General features: G+C 39.4%; 1 protein-coding gene across 1 annotated transcript in view; it reads left to right on the top strand.

Annotated features, from left to right (window-relative positions):
- Positions 1-19,259, top strand: part of Man1a2 (mannosidase alpha class 1A member 2) — a 183,784-nt gene that overhangs the window by 38,173 nt on the left and 126,352 nt on the right. Inside the window, exon 2 of the mRNA XM_004667515.3 lies at positions 16,214-16,469. Coding sequence (XP_004667572.1) covers positions 16,214-16,469 — 256 coding nt within the window. The remainder of the gene's footprint in view (positions 1-16,213; positions 16,470-19,259) is intronic.

Here is a 19,259-nt window from a genome sequence, read left to right as displayed (position 1 = left end):
CTTGTTCCTTTTTTTTTAGTGGAAATGCTTTGAGTTTTTTCCACTTAGTATGACCTGTTTTTGTTTTTGTTTTTGTTTTTGAGGTAGAGTCTCACTCTGGCTCAGGCTGACCTGGAATTCACTATGTAGGCTCAGGGTGGCCTTGAACTCACTGTGATCCTCCTACCTCTACTTCCTGAGTGCTAGGATTAAAGGCATGTACTACCACACTGGCTTAGTATAACCTTTATTATGTTGAGATATGTTCTATTCCCAGTCTCTTTAGGACTTTTCCATGAAGGGATGTTGCATTTTGTCAAGTGTCTTTTCTGAATCTATTGATATGATGATGTGATTTTTTTCTCCCCTTATGCCCATTTATATGGTATATTACATTTATGGATTTGTGGAATCATCCTGCAATCTGTTGAATAAAACTTACCTTTTTGAGGTGAATGATCTTTTAATATATTCCTTTATTTTGTTTGTCAGTGCTTTGTTGAAAATTTTTGTATCTATGTTCATGAGGGAGATTGGTCTATATCTTTCTTTTTTGTCTTTGTCTGGTTTGGGTATCAGGGTAATGCTGGCTTCATAAAAGAAGTGTGATAATATGTCTTCCTTTTTTTGTTTTATGGAAAAGTTTGAGAAGCATTGGTGTTAGCTTTTCTGTGAAGATCTGGTAGAATTCACCAGTGATTCCATGTGGGCTGGTGTTTTTTTTTTTTTTTTTTCCCCAAGGTAGGGTCTCATTTCCCTTTGGCCCAGGTTGATTGGAATTCACTATGTAGTCTTAGGGTAGCCTCGAACTCATCATGATCCTTCTACCTCTGCCTCCTGAGTGCTGGGATTAAAAGTGTGTGCCACCATGCGTAGCTGGTGTTTTTGATTTTTGTTGTTGTTGTTGAGAGTTTTTTTTCTAACTGTTTTTGATCTTATTGTTTGTTATAGATGTGTTTAAATGGTATATCTCATCTTGCTTTAATTTTGATAGGTCAGCTATATGTAGGAAATCATCCATTTCTTTCAGAGTTTTAAACTTAATGTGAAGTATATGTTCTTAAGGTATGTCCATATGAATTTTATTGGTAGCTGTTGTAATGGTGCCTGTTTCATCTATAATTTTATTTTAATTTTTTATTTTCATTTATTTGAAAGAGAGAAAAAGGGACAGAGAGAGAGAGAATGGGCGCCTCAGGGCCTCCGGCCACTGCAAACAAACTCCAGGTGCATGCGCCGCCTTGTGCATCTGGCTAATGTGGGTCCTGGGGAACAGAACCTGGGTCCTTTAGCTTTGTAGGCATGTACCTTAACCACTAAGCCATCCCTCCAGCCCTCATGTATTATTTTATTAATTTGGGTCTCTTCTCTCTTTTGGTCAGTTTTTCAAAGTGTTTATCAATCTTGTTTATCCTTTCAAAGAACCAATTCCTGGTTCCTTTGATTCTTTGTATTGCTTATTTTTTTTCTGCTATTTCATAGTTTCTTTATTATTTCTTATCATTTACTGAGTTGTTTTTTTAATTTGCTGAGTTTTGTTTTGCCTTGTAGCATTAACTTGCTTACCTGTGACCTCTCTGTGTCTTTTGGTTGGGACATTGAGGCCGTTGATGTTAAGTGTTATTACTGAAAGGTGTGTTACTTACTCATGCAATTCTTGATTTTGTAGTGCTTCCTGTTTTTCTGTTACTCTGTTGCATTAAGTTTTTTGAACATGGTTTACTCTTTTTTAAAAATTATTTAGAGAGAGAGAATGAGAGACAGACAGTGAAACTGAGAAAATGAGTATGGGCGTGCCAGAACCTCCTACCACTATGAGTGAACTCCACATGCATGTGCTGCTTTGTGCATCTGGCTTTACGTGGGCACTGAGGACTTGAACCTGAAAGGCCCAAGAATTCAGAAGCCCAGAAATACTATCACGCTCCAAAGGGAGCTTAAGCGGGCCCCTGCATACCTCAAACTCCAGGCTTTACTCTCTGTTGGAAGCAAGTAAAGAATCCCTCTTCTCATTATATCAGAGCCCGCTCCTAATATAAAACTAGGAAAAAAGGGCATGAGATAGCCCTCAAGGATGGGAAATGAGTAATGAAGTGAACCACTTATTTGGTTTCTGTAAATAGCCTGCACCATAAGCCTTAATAGCCCACACCGTAAGCCTTAGTAGCCCGCACCATAAGCCATAGCAGCCTGCCTCAGACCACCAAGGTCATAGGAGACTGATAACACACTCTGCTACCCCCACCTAAGGACCTGTGCAACTGGTGACTGACCTCCAAGGTCATAGGAGACTGATACCACACTCTGCTACTCCCACCCAAGGACCTGTGCAAATACTGACCACCAAGGTCATAGGAGACTGATTGGTCCACGAGGGGCTTGAACAAATTAAACTAATTGGCTTAGAAACAATGGAGTGGCACAAACTGATGGGCTCACACCCTGTGGGCTCCTGATTTTAAAAAAAATGATTGGTCTAATGCACAGGCTTTGTTAGAAACTCTATAAAAACTGTCCCGTTCCTGCATTCGGGGCTCTGCAGTCCTCTACCCCTGTGCGGTGTACGACTGTGGGCCCCACCGCACTTGGAATAAAATCCTCTTGCAGTTTGCATCAAGACCGCTTCTCGTGAGTGATTTGGGGTGTCGCCATATCCGGGCAGAGCATGGGGTCCCCATCTTGGGGTTCCTTCAAACCCAGGCTGTCAGGGTTTGCAATCAAGGACCTTTAACTGCTGAGCCATCTCTCCAGCCCATGGTTTCTTCTTTTTTAACCGTTTTATTTACCTCTTTTCTTTATTTACTTGGGCGGGGGGATTGGTGGGGAGAATGGGCGTGCTGGGGCCTCCAGCCATTACAAACAAACTCCAGATGCATGCTCCACCATGGGCATCTGGCTTACATGGGACTTGGAGAATTGAACCTGGGTCCTTAGGCTTTGCAGACATACAATTTAACCGCCAAGCCATCTCTGCAGCCCACCATGGTTTATTCTCTATTGTGGTCTCATATATGATGAACTTTTCCTTCTTTTTAGATGGGAGGATGGATCCTTTCAAATATTTTCTGTAGAACTGACTTAGTGATCATGTAGTTTTGTAGCCTTTTTAATTTAATTTAATTTTTTAAAAAAGTTTTATTTGTTTGAGAGAGAGAGAAATAGGTAGAGAGAATGAGCTTGCCAGGGTCTCCAGCTGCTGTAAATGAACTCCAGATGCTTGCATCCCCTTGTGCACCTGGCTTATGTGGGTCCTGGGGAATCAAACCTGGGTCTTTTGGCTTTGCAGGCAAATTCCTTAACCGCTAAGCCCCTGTAGCCTGTTTTAGTCATGGAAAGTTCTCATTTCTTCTTCAGTTGTGACACATAGCTTAGCTGGAGACAGTAGTCTTGGTTGGCAGATGTCGTTTTCCTGTACTTGGAACACATCATTTAAAGCTTTTCAGGCTTTTCAAGTTCGTGTTGAGTAATCTGCTGCTGCCCTGATGGGCTTGCCTCTCTAGGTGACCAGGTGTCTCTCTCCCTGCTTTTAATGTATTTTATTTGTTTTGTGTGTTTAGTAGTTTCACCAAAATGGCGAGGAGAGGTTCTTTTCTGGTCTTGTGTGTTTGGTGCTTCCTCTACCTGTATTGGCAGACTCCTTCCCTGTTTTTTGTGAAATTTTCTTCTGTATTATGTAGCAAATTCCTCCCAATGGAGGTAGAAGGGGGTGGAGAAGGAAGTTCCCGAGACACTGGGCGTCAGTAAGACTGGCAAAGACCCCACCCTAAGGCTGAAGGAGAAAGAGCTGCTTGTAGAGAAGAGACTGTCCCATGGAGCTGTCCACAAGGGGCGCAGTGTGCTGCATAGGTGGAGCTCACCTGAGTGTCAACCTATGCTGAGGTGGCTTTCAGGGCAGCTATGGAGAGGCCATCATCCAGGACAGGATGGGGCTTCTCACTGTGTGGCTTTGTTTGCTCATGTAAGTAACCCCAATAACCTCATTGTTCCACCAAAACTGGTTTTAATGTAATCATTCTTTGATTTGTTGTCTGTGCCTTTTCTGGGTTTCTTGTGGCAAATTTTGTTAAAAATACTTGCTGTACATTTAGAGTGAAATTCTTACCCTTCTATACCCGAGTTCTTAAGTCTGATCTTTTTTTTTTTTTTTTTTTGAGCAGAATTGGTGCACCAGGGTCTCCAGCTACCGCAGTTGAACTCCACATGCATATATAGTGTCCCCGATGTCTTGAAATTTCCACTCTTCCTATTAGTTTGCCTTTCTCTTTGTTGGAATGTTCTAGATTTGCCATCTTGTCTTTAGCTCAGATATTCTGTTCTCTTCTTGATTCATTCTATCAGGGAGACTTTCTTCAGAGTATTTTTTATTTGACTTACTGTGTTTTTCGTTTGTAGTATTCCAGATTGGTATTTCTTCAGTGTTTCTATTTCCTTATTCATATCTGGTATTGACCTCTATATTTTGTTGATTCCCTCTTCTTCTTGGGTTTTCTTCAAAAGTTTTTCTTCTTTGACTCCTTTCATTTCATCCCTTTTTTTTTGACAATATTTAAAATTATTGCCTTGAATGTTCTGGCATTTCATCTCATTCTGACTCATTGGACTACATGTAAAGTCACTGTTAGATTTATAATTTTTGGAGGACTTTATACTGACTTTTTTTGTATTATTGCATGGAGATTTTATTATTATTATTTGGATTTCTTTTATTTTTTTTTCAAGGAAGGGTCACATTGTGGCCTAGGGTGGCCTGTAGTCCCAGGCTGGCCTCAGTATAAGATATCTCTGGTAGGTTTTGAGGTCTACTTTCTCACCTATATAGTTTCCCTCTTTGGTGTGTAGCAGGCTTGGCTCAGTTGGTTGGGTTGGTAGAATCTGCTCTTCAGATCAGTTGTGCTGAATGCTCTTGTGGGGTTGGGGCAGCTCTGAACCAGATCCTTTGCTGTTCTGAGATTTCTAATGGCTCCCAGTGTTGGAGGGTGGGGGAGGTGAGGTTATGGAGAGTTGTCTGAACATGTTCTGGAGCTGCTCAGCTGATCCCTATTGTCTTCTCCAGTATTTTTAATTTTGCAAGGCCAGTGTGAATAGGGGAATTTCTTCCCTATAGTTCTGTTCCTGGGACCTCAGGCGGGCTTAGGGAGAAGAAACTTTCCCAGTGGCCACCAAGTGCCCTATTCTCTGCTGCTAGGAGTCGGATCCTTACTGGTTGTGTGATTTCTGAAAACTAGTGCTTTCTTGCTTCTCTGCAGGCCTCTCATTTTTGCTAATAGTTCCCTATACACCCTCCCTTTTCAGTAGAAGAGTGTATTGTGTGTTTACCTGCCTCTTTCCCTCCAAGTTTCTTTGGTTTGTCTCCTACTTTGCCATAGCGTATTTTTTTAAGAAAGACAGGTTGACTCTATAAGGATTGCTTGAGAAAATAGTTTGTGTACCTAGGTACATAGTCATCAAACTCATAAAGGCATTAAAGAACCAGTGTTACCAAGCTTAGTGCATTTGTAACCTAAAGAGGCAGGGAGATGTACTAAGTAGCCACTTCTGTGAGCACTGAGACTATTTGATGCCTTTAAAGATGAAAAAGAATGTATCTGAACCTAGGGTGTAACTATCTTATTTAATGTACAAAGTTGTATCAAAATGTTTAATACACCTGCCTCCCACATGTACAAATTAAAAAAAAAAAAAGAACAGATGTTTGGTTATTTTTGGTCTTTGTATTTCTTTGTAAAATTAAAGTCAGCTTTATAATTGTAAAAAAAAAAAAAAACAGAAAAGAAAAAAGAAAAGCCTGCTGAGAGTTTTGTATGGATTATATTGACTATTAATGAGGAGAGGAGTGTATGAACAGCACTGAGTCTGCTCATTCTGAAGCCTTGTATATCTTATTTATTTACATCTTCTGTAATTTCAGTAATGTTTGTAGTCATCAGTATATGGGTCTTGCATTTCTTAAAGTTATTCACATGTTTTGATGCTATTGTAAGGAATGTTTTAAAAGTTTACTGTTTGTTTTGTAAGCTGAGAAAGATTTTATTAGATTATAGATAGAATTTAAGGAAGGAAGGCAGAACTCTTGCCCAAGGAGGCAAGAGAGAGTTTTTGGAAATTGAAAAGCTCAAACTTCACTGTTTCTGTTCCTTGTTAATTTATAGAAATGCATCTGATTTGTGACTATTCATCCTGTATTTGGCACTTTTGTAAAATTAACAGTGTATTTCATGGCTTTTTGGTAGATTTCATAGGTTTTTTTTTTAAACATAAAGTGTTTATGAATAAAATAGCTTCCTTTGGGCTGGAGAGATGGCTTCAGTGGTTAAGGCATTTGCCTGTGAAGCCTAAGCACTCAAGTTTGATTCCCCAGAACCCACATAAGCCAGATACGCATGGTGTTCCATGCGTCTGGAGTTCTTTTGTAGTTGCTAGAGGTCCTGGCATGCCCATTCTCACTCTCTTGAATTAACAAAACAAAACAAATGCTTCTTCCTTTTTAAGTTATTCATGCCTTTTTCATTTTATTGCCTAATTATACTGGTGTAGAGCCTTAACATTGAACAGGAATAGTGAGTAGATAATGCTTGATGATCATAGCAGAAAGATGTTGTTGTTGTTGCTATTATTATTTTTTTTTACCATTGAATGTGATGCCATCTATGGCTTTTGTACAGATGTCTTGTCAGATTAGGATATTTCTTTGTATTCTTAGTTTGCTGAGATGCTTTTTCGTGAATTAGGAATGGATATCTAATTTTTCAAGTTTTTTTCTGTAACTATTGAGATTGACACACCCATTCTGCTAAATCTATTACTATAGTGTGTTGCATTTTTTGATTTTTAAATGGTAAGCACTATTTAGTCATAGTATACTATTTAATTTTAAGAAAATGTTTTTCTTTCTTTATTCATGAAAGATACTACTTTCTGACTTACTGCTTTTGGCTGATTCTGGAGTCAAAAGTAATAGTGGCTTTATGAAATGACTTGGAAATTTTTCTTCATTTTTCTGAAAGTTTCTGTGGAGCTATTGTAATTAAAAATATTTTATTATATTTATATATTTAGGAGGGAGGGAGGGAGACAGAGAGAATGAATGGCTATACCAAGGCCTCTAGCTACTGCAAACAAATTTCAGAGCATGTGTATATCTGGCTTTATGTGAGCACTGGGGAATTGATTGAACCCAGATCCTTAAGCTTTGTAGGCAAGTACCTTAACTGCTAAGCCATCTCTCCAGCCCTGAACTGTTATAATTTTATAGTAAGTCCTTGGTAGAATTCGCAGTGAAATAATCTTAACTGAGACTATTATTATTATTTCTTTTTGCTTAATCATATTTGTAAGGTTGTTTCTCCTTATGTCATCCTTTCAGTAATTTTGATGATGCCAATACCCCTTTCTCAAAATCTGCTGAAAGATATGGGTTGCAGTCAGGTTTGCATTGCTGGTAGAAATCACCTAACCAAGACCGGCTTGTGGGGAAAAAAAGGTTTTATTTTGGCTTATTGACTTGAGGGGAAGTTCCATGATGGCAGGGGAAAGCTATGGTGTGAGCAGTGGGTGGACATCACATCCTGGCCAACAACAGATGGATCATAGCAACAGGAGAGTGTGCCAAACACCAGCAAGGGGACGCTGGCTATAATACCCATAAGCCCACCCCCAATAATACACTGCCTTCAGGAGGTGTTAATTCCTAAATCTCCATCATCTGGGAACCTAGTAATCAAAAACATGTAAGTTTATGGGGCTGAATCAGATCACCACAATATTGAAATAAAATCAGCAAGTACATAAAAGACATTAATAATCACTCTGAACTAGCTTGACCTAATTGACAGTTATAGAACAGCAGTAAAATGTACATTCTGTTAAGTGTAAATGCTGAGTGTACCAGTATGGACTACTTCCTGGCCCATAAAGCTAAAACAAATCTTAATATTAACTTATAAAGATACAAGCCATAGGAATAATGTTGTTTGCTGCAGTGGAATTAAAACAGAAACTAATAAGGTAAAGGAATTAGATAATCTCCAAATATTTGGGAACTAACACACCTCCAAGTCATGTGGCAAAGAAATAATCAAATAATTAGATAAATAGCAATGATTGCATTAAATTAAAAAAGAATTAATTATATACTTTAATGGTAAATGATGTATTATGTAAAATAATATCTCTACTCTAAGAGGCACTAATATTGAGGTCTAATATTGATATAGTTTCTTCTACTTATATTACTACTGAGATACACTTGGTTTGTTTTAGAGATAGGTTCTTGCCTATAGCTTAGGCTGACCTGGAGCGCACTTTGTAGCCTAGGGTTGGCCTTGAAATCACAATTCTGCTTCAACTTTCCAAGTGCTAGGATTATAGGCATGCATCACTATGCACTGTTACACGATGCACTAGTGAGGTATACTTCACACAACATAAAGTATAGCCATTTCCATTTGTTACTTCTTGTTACTGTGACAAAATACCTGACTTAACTTGAAAGAAGAAATTAGTTATTTTGGCTCACTGTTTTGGATGTGTCAGTCCATCATGGCTTCTAGGACATGGAGTAGCAGATCAGTTATGTCATAATAACCAGCAAGTAGAGAATATGAAAGCAAGGGGCCTGGCCAAGATGTCGTCAAGAGTCTGCTACTGTAACCTCCTTCCTCTTAACAAGACCTCACCTCCTAAAAGTAATGCCATTAGCTGGGATTGTACATTTTGATACAAAACTATGGGGATAATTTCATATTCAAATATAATACATGTGTACAGGTAGGTAGGAGCTTCAGCTGTCTCTTATAGGCTGATGATTTCCAAACCATGATTCAGCCTAGATATCTGAATCCGTGTGCTTTGTTTAATTTTTAAACATATTTATTTGCAAGCAGAGAGAGAAAGGGGGGGATAAGAATGAGAAAGAGAATGAATGGGTGCCGGGCTCCTCCCTGGCGGGTAGTAGTGCTGAGGAGGGACCAGGCCCACTGGTTCCTCCCAAGGGGTTGAGGAGAAGGCTGAACGTCGGAAGACTCAGAACCTCTCTTAGTCACTGGAGAAAAACCACACAGAGTCGGGAGTCTTGTCGAAGCCGGAACTCGCTTTATTGTTACAAGTAGTTCCCTATATAATTATTGAGAACGAAGGTGAGGATTTTAGGGGTGGGGGAGGAGTAAGGGCCAATAGTAAACTGCGACCTTTGAGATGATTGGTCCCAAGCAAGCACACGCAGGAATTCCAACTCCTATGCAGAAGTAGCAGGCCAGAAGCCATTAGGCGTAGCTGGCCTGAGGCAGATCACCAAACTTTAGCTAGGCTCAGGAAGTTCTACTAGGCCTCACGCCCGAGCCTTGCAAGGCCAGCAAATGAGCACACCAGGGCCTCTTGCCATTGCAAATGAACTCCAGATGCCTGTGGCATTTTGCACCTGGCTTGCTATGGGTACTGAGAAATCAAACCGAGGCCATCAGGCTTTGCAAGCAAGTGCCTTTAATCACTGAGCACTCTCTCTAACCCTTGTTCACCTCTTACATTTAGCATGTTGGTGCTGGGGAGGTGGTTCAGTGGTTAAGGCAGTTGCCTGCAAAACATAACGACTCAGGTTCAGTTCAGTTCCCCAGTGTCTGGAGGCCCTGGCATGCCCATTCTCGCTGTCTTTTTTCTATCTCTGCTTGCAAATAAATGAATAAACATATTTTTAAAAATAATTAAAGCTGGCCATGGTGGCGCATGCCTTTAATCCCAGCACTCGGGAGGCAGAGGCAGGAGGATCGCTGTGAGTTCAAGGCCACCCTGAAACTACATAGTGAATTCCAGGTCAGCCTGAGCTAGAGTGAGACCCTACCTCAAAAAACTAAAAATAAAATAGAAGTAAATAAATAAGTGAATAGATTTAGTGTGTCTTGAATAATACTAATTCATTTCTTTTTCCTTAATTGATCTATTTTCCTTTATTCTTTGTATAATAGCTAATGGTACAACTTTTCACTTGGTATAGGAAAACCTACCATCTAAAATTTCTTTTGTCCATTTATGTTTTGTTCTCATTTAGTTTTATTTATTTATTTGAGAGTGGCAGAGATAGAAAGAGGCAGATAGAGAGAAAGAGAATGGACGCACCAGGGCCTCCAGCCACTGCAAATGCACTCCAGACTTGTGCTCCCCCTTGTGCATCTGACTAACGTGGGTCCTGGGGAATCGAGCCTTGAACCAGGGTCCTTAGGCTTCACAGGCAAGCACTTAACTGCTAAGCCATCTCTCCAGCCCTCCATTTATGTTTAATGACTTTCCTAAACTTACTGGTTTTGTCTTTCTAAGGTCTCTAGTATTTAGTCATTTTTCTTTATATGTAGTTTAAATGGATTGTTTTTGCCTGCTTGGCAGCTGGGACATTCTAAGTCCTTTTCCAGTCTTACGTCACCTTCCTCCTTCCACAAAGTCAATCCTAGTAATATATTTTTTCCAATATTTAAACTGTTAGTCCTATAGTTGCTTCCTTTTATACTTAGGATGTACTGTAAGTTTAGCCATGGTTGAGCTTTGCCTCCTCTGGTTTTCTTGTTAAGCTCAGCCTGTCTAATCTGACTGCGCCCACTTTTTTTTTTTTTTTTTTGTGGCAAGCCCAACAGACTGCCCATTTTTTAAAAATCTCTCTCCCCCGTGTGTGTGTGTGTGTGTGTGTGTGTGTGTGTGTGAGAGAGAGAGAGAGAGAGAGAGAGAGAGGGAGGGAGGGAGGGAGGGAGGGAGGGAGGGAGGGAGGGAGGGAGAGAATTGGCATGCCAGGGCCTCCAGCCACTGCAATCAAACTACAGACATGTGCACCTTCTTGTGTGCATGTGCAACCTTGCGTGCCTTAACCTCTAAACCATCTCTCCTGCCTGTGACTGTGTCCTCTTATACTCTACATACTGCACTTTAGTGCCGTACTGAAGATTTCCTATCTTGTGTGTTGTGTTACTTCTTTATGCTGTTATATGCCTTGCTTTCTGTGCTCTTGTTTTCTTGGTCAGCCTGGAAAGCTAGTATTTTAATTTCTGTTTGAAGTTCATTTATTTCTTCTATTCCCTATGTAAATCTGCTTTCAGGTCATACTTGTATGCTAATCATATGACTGTTCCCCACATATTTTACCTTGTTTCTGATAGCTGCTGCCACCTACTTTCTCTGTTGTGATTTGTCCAAGTTGTGTTTACTTCATTTCATATTTGTAGATACCTCTTTACTGCTGTAGGCAAATATTGTGTCTCATATATATATTTATTTGTGTATTCCCAGTGACTATTTTAGTTCTCCTCACATTTGGGAATGTTGGCTAATTATCACTGAATTAAGTTGAGATTAAATCAATGACTGATAACCATTGATTTGACCTGAAATTATTAACTAAAAGTGAAATTCTATTAAAACTCAGGTTAGAATAATTCCTAAGACCTCTATATGTAAACAGGGCCATTTTAATAGGTAAATAAGTGATCTGCACTTAACTAAACTTGTGGAGAGATGGCAAGTTTGTGCTGATGGTCTATGGCTACATTATTAAAATGGAGACATTATGATGTGTCATAGTAGCCATGTGACAGAATAAAATTTAGATGAACATTGAAGTTCAATGGGTTTCTCAAGGTTTGACTGGATCTTTTAAACCTTTTTAATGTATTTCACCAATTGCTTGCGTTGAGAAATAGTTGTGTTTTCCTCTGAACAGGTCTTAAGAAGAGGTTTCACTCTTCAGAGATGGGTAGCCCAAGTGTAGTGCAGCTAATACTCCTTGATTCTTAACTATGATCTGTACACTTGAAAGAGCAAGACAGTAGACTGAAAGGTCTTTGTTTACATGACAGTGCTATTTTTTTTTTTTTTTTTCCTGAGGTAGAGTCTCACTCTAGCCCGGCTGACCTAGAATCCACAATGTAGTCCAGCGTGGCCTTGAACTCATGGTGTGCACCACCACGCCCAGTGTCAGTGCTATTTTGTATAGATAGAGCACTCTTACTTGGCTACAGAGAATCATCTTGGACAGAAGTTGTGGAACAACTTACCTCATGGCAACCTCCTAGTTTGAGGAATTCTTTCATTACCCTGAAAGTTTGGCTTCCTTGTGCAGTCTTAAAGTCTGTAGGCACTTGCCACAAAGTTGTGCAGAATGCTGCTATTTCCATATTTTCTGTACCAATTGTAGACTGTCCTCTAGTCATTAACTAAAACCATTCTTTGTGTACATTATACATAATGTTTAATGTTAATTAAATACATGGTATAGACAGTTATCTTTCAAAAGGGCGGTAGTCCATTGTTGACCCAGTCATCATGCTTTTTAGTCAGTGTGTAGAGGCAGTGGTGAATTAATCTTAGAATTTGGGGATTCATTAGAGTCAACTTAGTAAAATTCACTTATGGTTGAAAATAATTTTTTTTTTTTTTGCTATAGTCCTAATGGGCACTTAACATTTCTAAATTTTGAATCAGAAAAACAGGCAGGAAATCAGTGAGTGAGGAAGGAAAGCTGATGTGAGCCTGGCTTTGTCATAGAATGGAAGTTTGGATTCTTGGAGTCTAGAGAGATGGGGTCCAGTAGTGGAAAGGGCAGGAAATTTTATTTTCTGAATATTAAAGACTGCTGGGCAGTTTCCTGCCTTTTCTTTATGCTCTCTTGTTTATAATTATTTATACATAGGATTTCTTTGTTTATTTAGGAACCATATTTCCTATGACAGAGGTAGGGTTTTTTTTAAACTTTCTTTTGCTTACACATTTTTTCTTTCTTTCTTTTTTTTTTTGCTGATGAGAATTTCTACGATAGACAAGTGAAAGTTGTGATAGTAAGCATTCTTCTTTTCCTCATTTTGAAGGAAATTGATGTGGCAGTTTAAGAAGGATAATTCTGAATAATAAGAATGATATTACTTTTGGAAGCTATGTGAAGTTTTCCTTTTTTCCTTTTTAAGAGTTTTAGATTGCCAGGAATGGTATAGCAGTTCCTTTCACTTTGTTGGGACAAAGCACCAGATAGAAGATGCTTGTTGGACAGGGTATATTTTCAGCTTAAAATTTTGAGGGAAGTTTTATCATGGTATGGAAACCATAGGAAGACCAGAAAGCTGGGTGTCACATCTTACCATACCAACAAGGAGGAAGCAGCCCAAGTGAGCTTACTAGCACTGGTAAGCTGGGCTGGGTTATAAAAATCCTAAAATCAAGATTCCATAGCCCAAAGGTTCCACCAGCTGGGGATTAAGTACAGGGCTTAATCACAAACACATGGGGACATTTTACATACAAACTGCCACAAATACTGACTTTTTCCCCTTTTTCTGCTAATTAAAAATTCTTTGGTTTTCTTCTTTAATCTGCCAGTGGATAAATTTTACTGGTAGAACTTTCTGATATTAAGTGCTCCATATTTCTGGGAGAAATTCAGTTCTTTTATCTTTTCTGATATTGCTGATTCATTTTACTAGATTGTTAATATTTTTATATTCTTGCTAATTATTTTAGTCTGTGATTTTCTGTTTTTGTTGTAATTATTCCTTTTTTATTTGGTATACAAACTTGAAGTGTCTGGGTAAATATTCATTGGTATTATCTTTTATAGTATTTGGTATTCAGATATGGGTACTTAGTTAAATGACAAAGCACTAAGTATATATAATACATAATTACATATAAAGGTACATATGCTATGTAATATATAATTACCTGATAAGGATATTTTATAGTATACATGTGTGTGTGTGTGTGTGTGTGTGTATGTATTTTTTTTTTTGTTTGTTTGTTTTGACATAGGATCTCACTCTAGCCCAGGCTGACCTGGAATTCACTATGAAGTTTCAGGCTGGCTTTGAACTCACAGCAATCCTCCTACCTCTGCCTCCCAAGTACTAGGATTAAAGGCATGCCCCAACATACCCAGCTTATAGCATATATATTTTGATTTATAGTTGGCAATATACATATGTGTGGATGGTGCTAAAGAGTATGCTGAATAAGAAGCAGAGTGAGCAACTCAAAGGATGGGTTACAGCCGGGTGTGGTGGTGCACGCCTTTAATCCCAGCACTTGGGGAGGCAGTGGTAGGAGGATCGCTGTGAGTTTGAGGCCACCCTGAGATTACCTAGTGAATTTGAGGTCAGCCTGGGCCAGAGTGAGACTCTACCTCAAAACCCAAAAAAGATAAATAAATAAAAATAAAAAAGATGGGTTACAGTATTTGAGTATGAAAGTCGTGGATCAAGGGAGTAGAGGGAGGCTCAAAGGAGGCATCAGCTCAGCTATCCAGGTTTAACTCTGGTGGCTAGAAAGATAATGTAAGGTACAGGAAGTGGAAACATCAAAGGTAGTTTTCTTCCCCAAAAATACATTTGTAATGTTGGTAAGAAGGAGGTAGAAGACAGTGAAGGTGGAGTTGGAGGCGGTCTTGAGAAAAGGTTTTGTTTAAGAATGAGACTATATGTTTATAAGTACAGGAAGAAGTTCTAGTACTGAGAAAGTGATTATAAAAAGGAAATATTTTGGGTCTGGAGAGAGGCCTCAGTGGTTAAAGGTGCTTGCTTGCAAAGCCTGATGACACAGGTTCAATTCCTCAGTACCTGCATAAAGCCAGATACACAAAGTGGCACATGTTTCTGGAGTTTGCAGTGGTAAGAGGCCCTGTCATGCTCATTCTGTCGCTTGCTTTCTCAAATAAATACTGTAAAAAATGTAAAAAGGAAATGTTTTTAAATCTACTTAAATCTTTTTCAAATAAGATTTCAATGTAATTTTGTGTATCCTTATGTAGTTTAAGGCCATACTAGTTTTCCAGGGAATATCCACATTTAATTTTATTTAGAACAGCTAACCTGTCACTTGATCATTTATTTTTATTTTTTATTTTTATTTTTGATTTTTGGAGGTAGGGTCTCATTCTAGCTCACACTGACTGGGAATTCACTATGTAGTCTCAGGGTGGCCTCAAACTCACTGCTTTCCTTCTACCTCTGCCTCCGAGTGCTGGGATTAAAGGCATGTGTTACCTTGACTGACTTTGGAACTTTTATTTATTTTTATTTTTTATTTTTTTGAGGTTGGGTCTCACTCTGGTCCAGGCTGACCTGGAATTAACTATATAGTGTCAGGGTGGCCTTGAACTCACAGCGATCTTCCTACCTTTGCCTCCTGAGTGCTGGGATTAAAGGCGAGTGCCACCACGCCCAGCTGTTGGAACTTCTATTTATTTATTTTTATTTTATTTTTTTAATTTGTTTGAGAGCGACAGACACAGAGAGAAAGACAGAGGGAGAGAGAGAGAATGGGCGCGCCAGGGCTTCCAGCCTCTGCAAACGAACTCCAGATGCGTGCGCCCCCTTGTGCATCTGGCTAACGTGGGACCTGGGGAACCGAGCCTCGAACCAGGGTCCTTAGGCTTCACAGGCAAGCGCTTAACCGCTAAGCCATCTCTCCAGCCCAGAACTTTTATTTTTAAACAAAGGGCTAAAGAGATTAGTTCTCATCCATTTGAGAATCATTGCATTATTGAATATGTGCCCTTTCTAAGATGTAAACATTTTAGAACTATATGAGCTCACCAAATGAAACAAATTTTGTCCTTTTATCTTTCCCCATATGTTTTCCTTTGGTCCTAGGTTTATATTTTGTACTCTCTCTTACTTAACACTCTTAATTTCTCTTCCTTCTTTTGTTTTTCACAAGTCTCTTTTGCCCTCACCTTTGCCTTTACCGTAGCCCTCTGTCATGTGCTCGTCATTACTGATCATTACTGATTCCAGTTCTCTGCTTAGAGGTTTTTTTCTTTCTATGCTATGTAAAATACTTATTTAGCACTTAGAATGCATTTTCTTTTTTTAAAATCTTATTTATTTATTTATTTGAGAGCGACAGACAGAGGGAGAAAGAGGCAGAGAAAGAGAGACAGAGAGAGAATGGGCATGCCAGGGTCACCAGCTACTGCAAACGAACTCCAGACGCGTGCGCCCCCTTGTGCATCTGGCTAACGTGGGACCTGGGGAACCGAGCCTCGAACAGGGGTCCTTAGGCTTCACAGGCAAGTGCTTAACCACTGAGCCATCTCTCCATCCTAGAATGTGTTTTCTTTATCATACCAACTTGTGTTTATCCTACTCTTGGGCAGTCTGAGGTTTCTTTCGCTAGTAATTCTTGGCTCTTAATCAGGGTTATAAAGCAGCTACTTGGGTTTAATGAAAGAACTTTTAAGAAGTTTTGTATATCACTCTTACCTATTGTCTCATAGGGAAGAAGAAGAGCGTCTGAGAAATAAAATTCGAGCTGATCACGAGAAAGCCTTGGAAGAAGCAAAAGAAAAGTTAAGAAAATCAAAAGAGGAAATCCATGCAGAAATTCAGACAGAGAAAAATAAAGTAGTTCAAGAAATGAAGACAAAAGAGAACAAGTCATTGCCACCAGTCCCTATTCCAAAGCTTGTTGGAATCAGTGGTGGAGATCCAGAGGATCCTGAGATAAGAAACAAAAGGGAAAAAATTAAAGAGGTAATAAATGGAGGTTTATAGTTTGGAGTGCTTACATTTTTGGCTTGACTGGGTATAAATATGCATATTTATAGCATCTGTGGTGTTATGCTTGGAACTTACTTGTTCTTTGGTCACAGTTGTAATTCAGTTTCCATGTTGGCAATAAGGACTAGAGCTTGGTTGTAGAGCTTGATTATAGCATAGTTATTAGAAATTAAAAAGTGATTTAAGGTGGTTTTGTGGGTTATATTACTCATACTATTTTCAGAGATCTTTTGAAATGCAGAACTTAGTAAGAGAGTGGCACCCATTTCTGATTTATTATTGAATAGGCAATTTAGCTATTCAGTTACAAGAGACTTTACTATATACTATGCAGATTTTCTCGTAAGCAGAATTTCTCATAAGCAGATTTTCAGGAGTTGAAATGGCTCAGCAGTAAGAGCACTTGCTGTGCAAGCGTGAGGGTCTGAATCCATCTGAGTTTTATTTACCAGCACCTATGTAAGCCGCTGGGTATGCCCACGCATGCCTGTATATCCAATTCTGTGGGGACCAGAGACTGGAGAATCCTTTGGGCCTCTGAAAACTGTAGTTTCAGGTTCAGAGCGAGAGAAAAAGAGAGAGAGAGAGAGAGAGAGAGAGAGAGAGAGAGAGAGAGAGAGAGAGAGACTGTCTCAAGGAGATAGCAGATAAGCAATAGAAGAGTCGCCTGACACTCATTATATGCATGCACTTGGGATGCATGCACCTTACATGCACACACACAATACCATACATGCAAATGTAATGATAGCAGTAAACAGTCTTTTAGTAATTGTCAAGTGAGCCATGCTTTTGTTTTATTTATTTTTAATTTTTTAACTTAAAAATTTTTTTATTGACAACTTCCATAACTATAGACAATGAACCATAGTATTTTCTCACCCCTTCACTTTCTCCTTCGCAACTCCACTCTCCATTGTATCCCCTCCCCGTCTCAATCATTCTCTTTTATTTTGATGTCATCATCCTTTCCTCCTATTATAATGGTCTTGTGTAGGTAGTGTCAGGCACTGTGAGGTCACGGATATCCAGGCCATTTTGTGTCCGGAAGAGTGCATTGTAATGAGTCCTACTCTTCCTTTGGCTTTTGTATTCTTTTGCCACCTCTTCTGCAATGGACCCTGAGCCTTGGAAAGTGTGGTAGAGATGTTTCAGTGCTGAGCACTCCTCTGTCACTCACCTCTCAACACTATGGTGCCTTCTGAGTCATCTCAAGGTCACCACCACTGAAGCCTCTCTAACCAGAAGTAAGAGTAGCATTAATATATGGGTATGAACAATAAGAGTTGTGCTTACTGGACAGTTTGGTGAGCATAATATATGCCTTTAGGCAGACACCAGCAGGGTGTACCCTAGCTCATGATTTCCCTCATTATAGGTTTTCAGTATCAGTCATGTATTCCCTTCTATGGAGCAGGTGTCCATTCCAATTAATTTGCCCCATAGCAGACATACCCCTATGTATCCGTTGGCTCATTTGGCCTAGCTTACCAAAGTTAAAAGTTGCAGTGTCCACTGTTGTGTATTGGAGTTGCATGCAGCATAGCTTTCTGTCAACAGGTCTATATGAAGGAGGTTTTCAGCTTAGTTCCAGCAAGATTTGTTAGTGACCTTGCAGCTCAAGGATGTGGAATCTTCAGCAATAGGGTCTTACCATCTATTCCTGGTGGGAAACTGTGGCTTGACAATGGCCTGTAATGTTTTAGGGGAATCAGGGACCTCCTTTGCCAACAACTTACTGGAAGATATTCCATCCTCACCACTGAAAATTTTCTAGTAACAATCTGTGGCTTCTGGGTGTGCCATTGTTTGAAAAAGTAGTTTGTTTTTTTTTAAATGACAACCTCTATTACATTTATGCAGTATGCCCTGATTATAACCCACCACCATCCTTTGGCCATCTCTGGATCATCCCTTCACTAGCCATGTATTCTTGTCAACTATCTCATCTTTTTTTTTTTTTTTGAGGTAGGGTCTCACTATAGCCCAGGCTAATCTGGAATTCACTATATAGTGTCAGGCAAATGCCTTAATCACTAAGCCATCTCTCCAGCCCTCATCTTCTACATTGATATCATTTTCCCGCTCAGATTATGCAGGTCTTGTACAGGTGGCAGTAGCCCCTCTGAGGTCATAAATGCAATTGCCACTTTGTATATGGAAGACTACGTAACAAAGCACTCTTTCTCATTCTTCAGTTCTTAATGTTCTTTTCACCATCTCTTCTATTTTGGTCTCTGAGTCTTCAAGAGTGTATAGAGAAGTCTCACTTAGTGCTGAATACTCATCTGTCACTTCTTATCACTTTCCAGTGGTCACTACCACCTGAAAAGAGAAGCTTCTCTAACCAAAAGTGAGACTAGCATTAATATGTGGGCATAGAAATAAATATTTTAGAGGGAAGTTTGGTTGGTATAATTTATCCATTTAGCCAAACCTCAGTAGTAGCTTTCCCTTAGGGCTTATGACCAACACAGCCATAGAACTTTGACTAGATTTTCAGTATCAGGCAGGAATTCCCTCTCATGCAGTGGGCCTCAAGTCCAGTCAGAGAGCAGTTGGTTAGCCCCATATCAGACATGCAACTGTTACACTAGTGGGCACATATTGCCTGGCTGGCTAGTTGTGTAACTTGCAGGGTTCACTGCTCTAGTTAAAATTCTTTTTAAAATTTTTACTTTGTTTGTTTATTTGAGAGAAAGAGAGAAAGAAGCAGATAGAGAGAGAATGGGTACTGTAGGGCCTCTAGTTGCTGCAAATACA

The sequence above is a fragment of the Jaculus jaculus genome, chromosome 19 (assembly GCF_020740685.1).
Source record: "Jaculus jaculus isolate mJacJac1 chromosome 19, mJacJac1.mat.Y.cur, whole genome shotgun sequence".
NCBI classification, from domain to species: domain Eukaryota; kingdom Metazoa; phylum Chordata; class Mammalia; order Rodentia; family Dipodidae; genus Jaculus; species Jaculus jaculus.
This window is presented reverse-complemented; position numbering and strand designations above follow the sequence as displayed.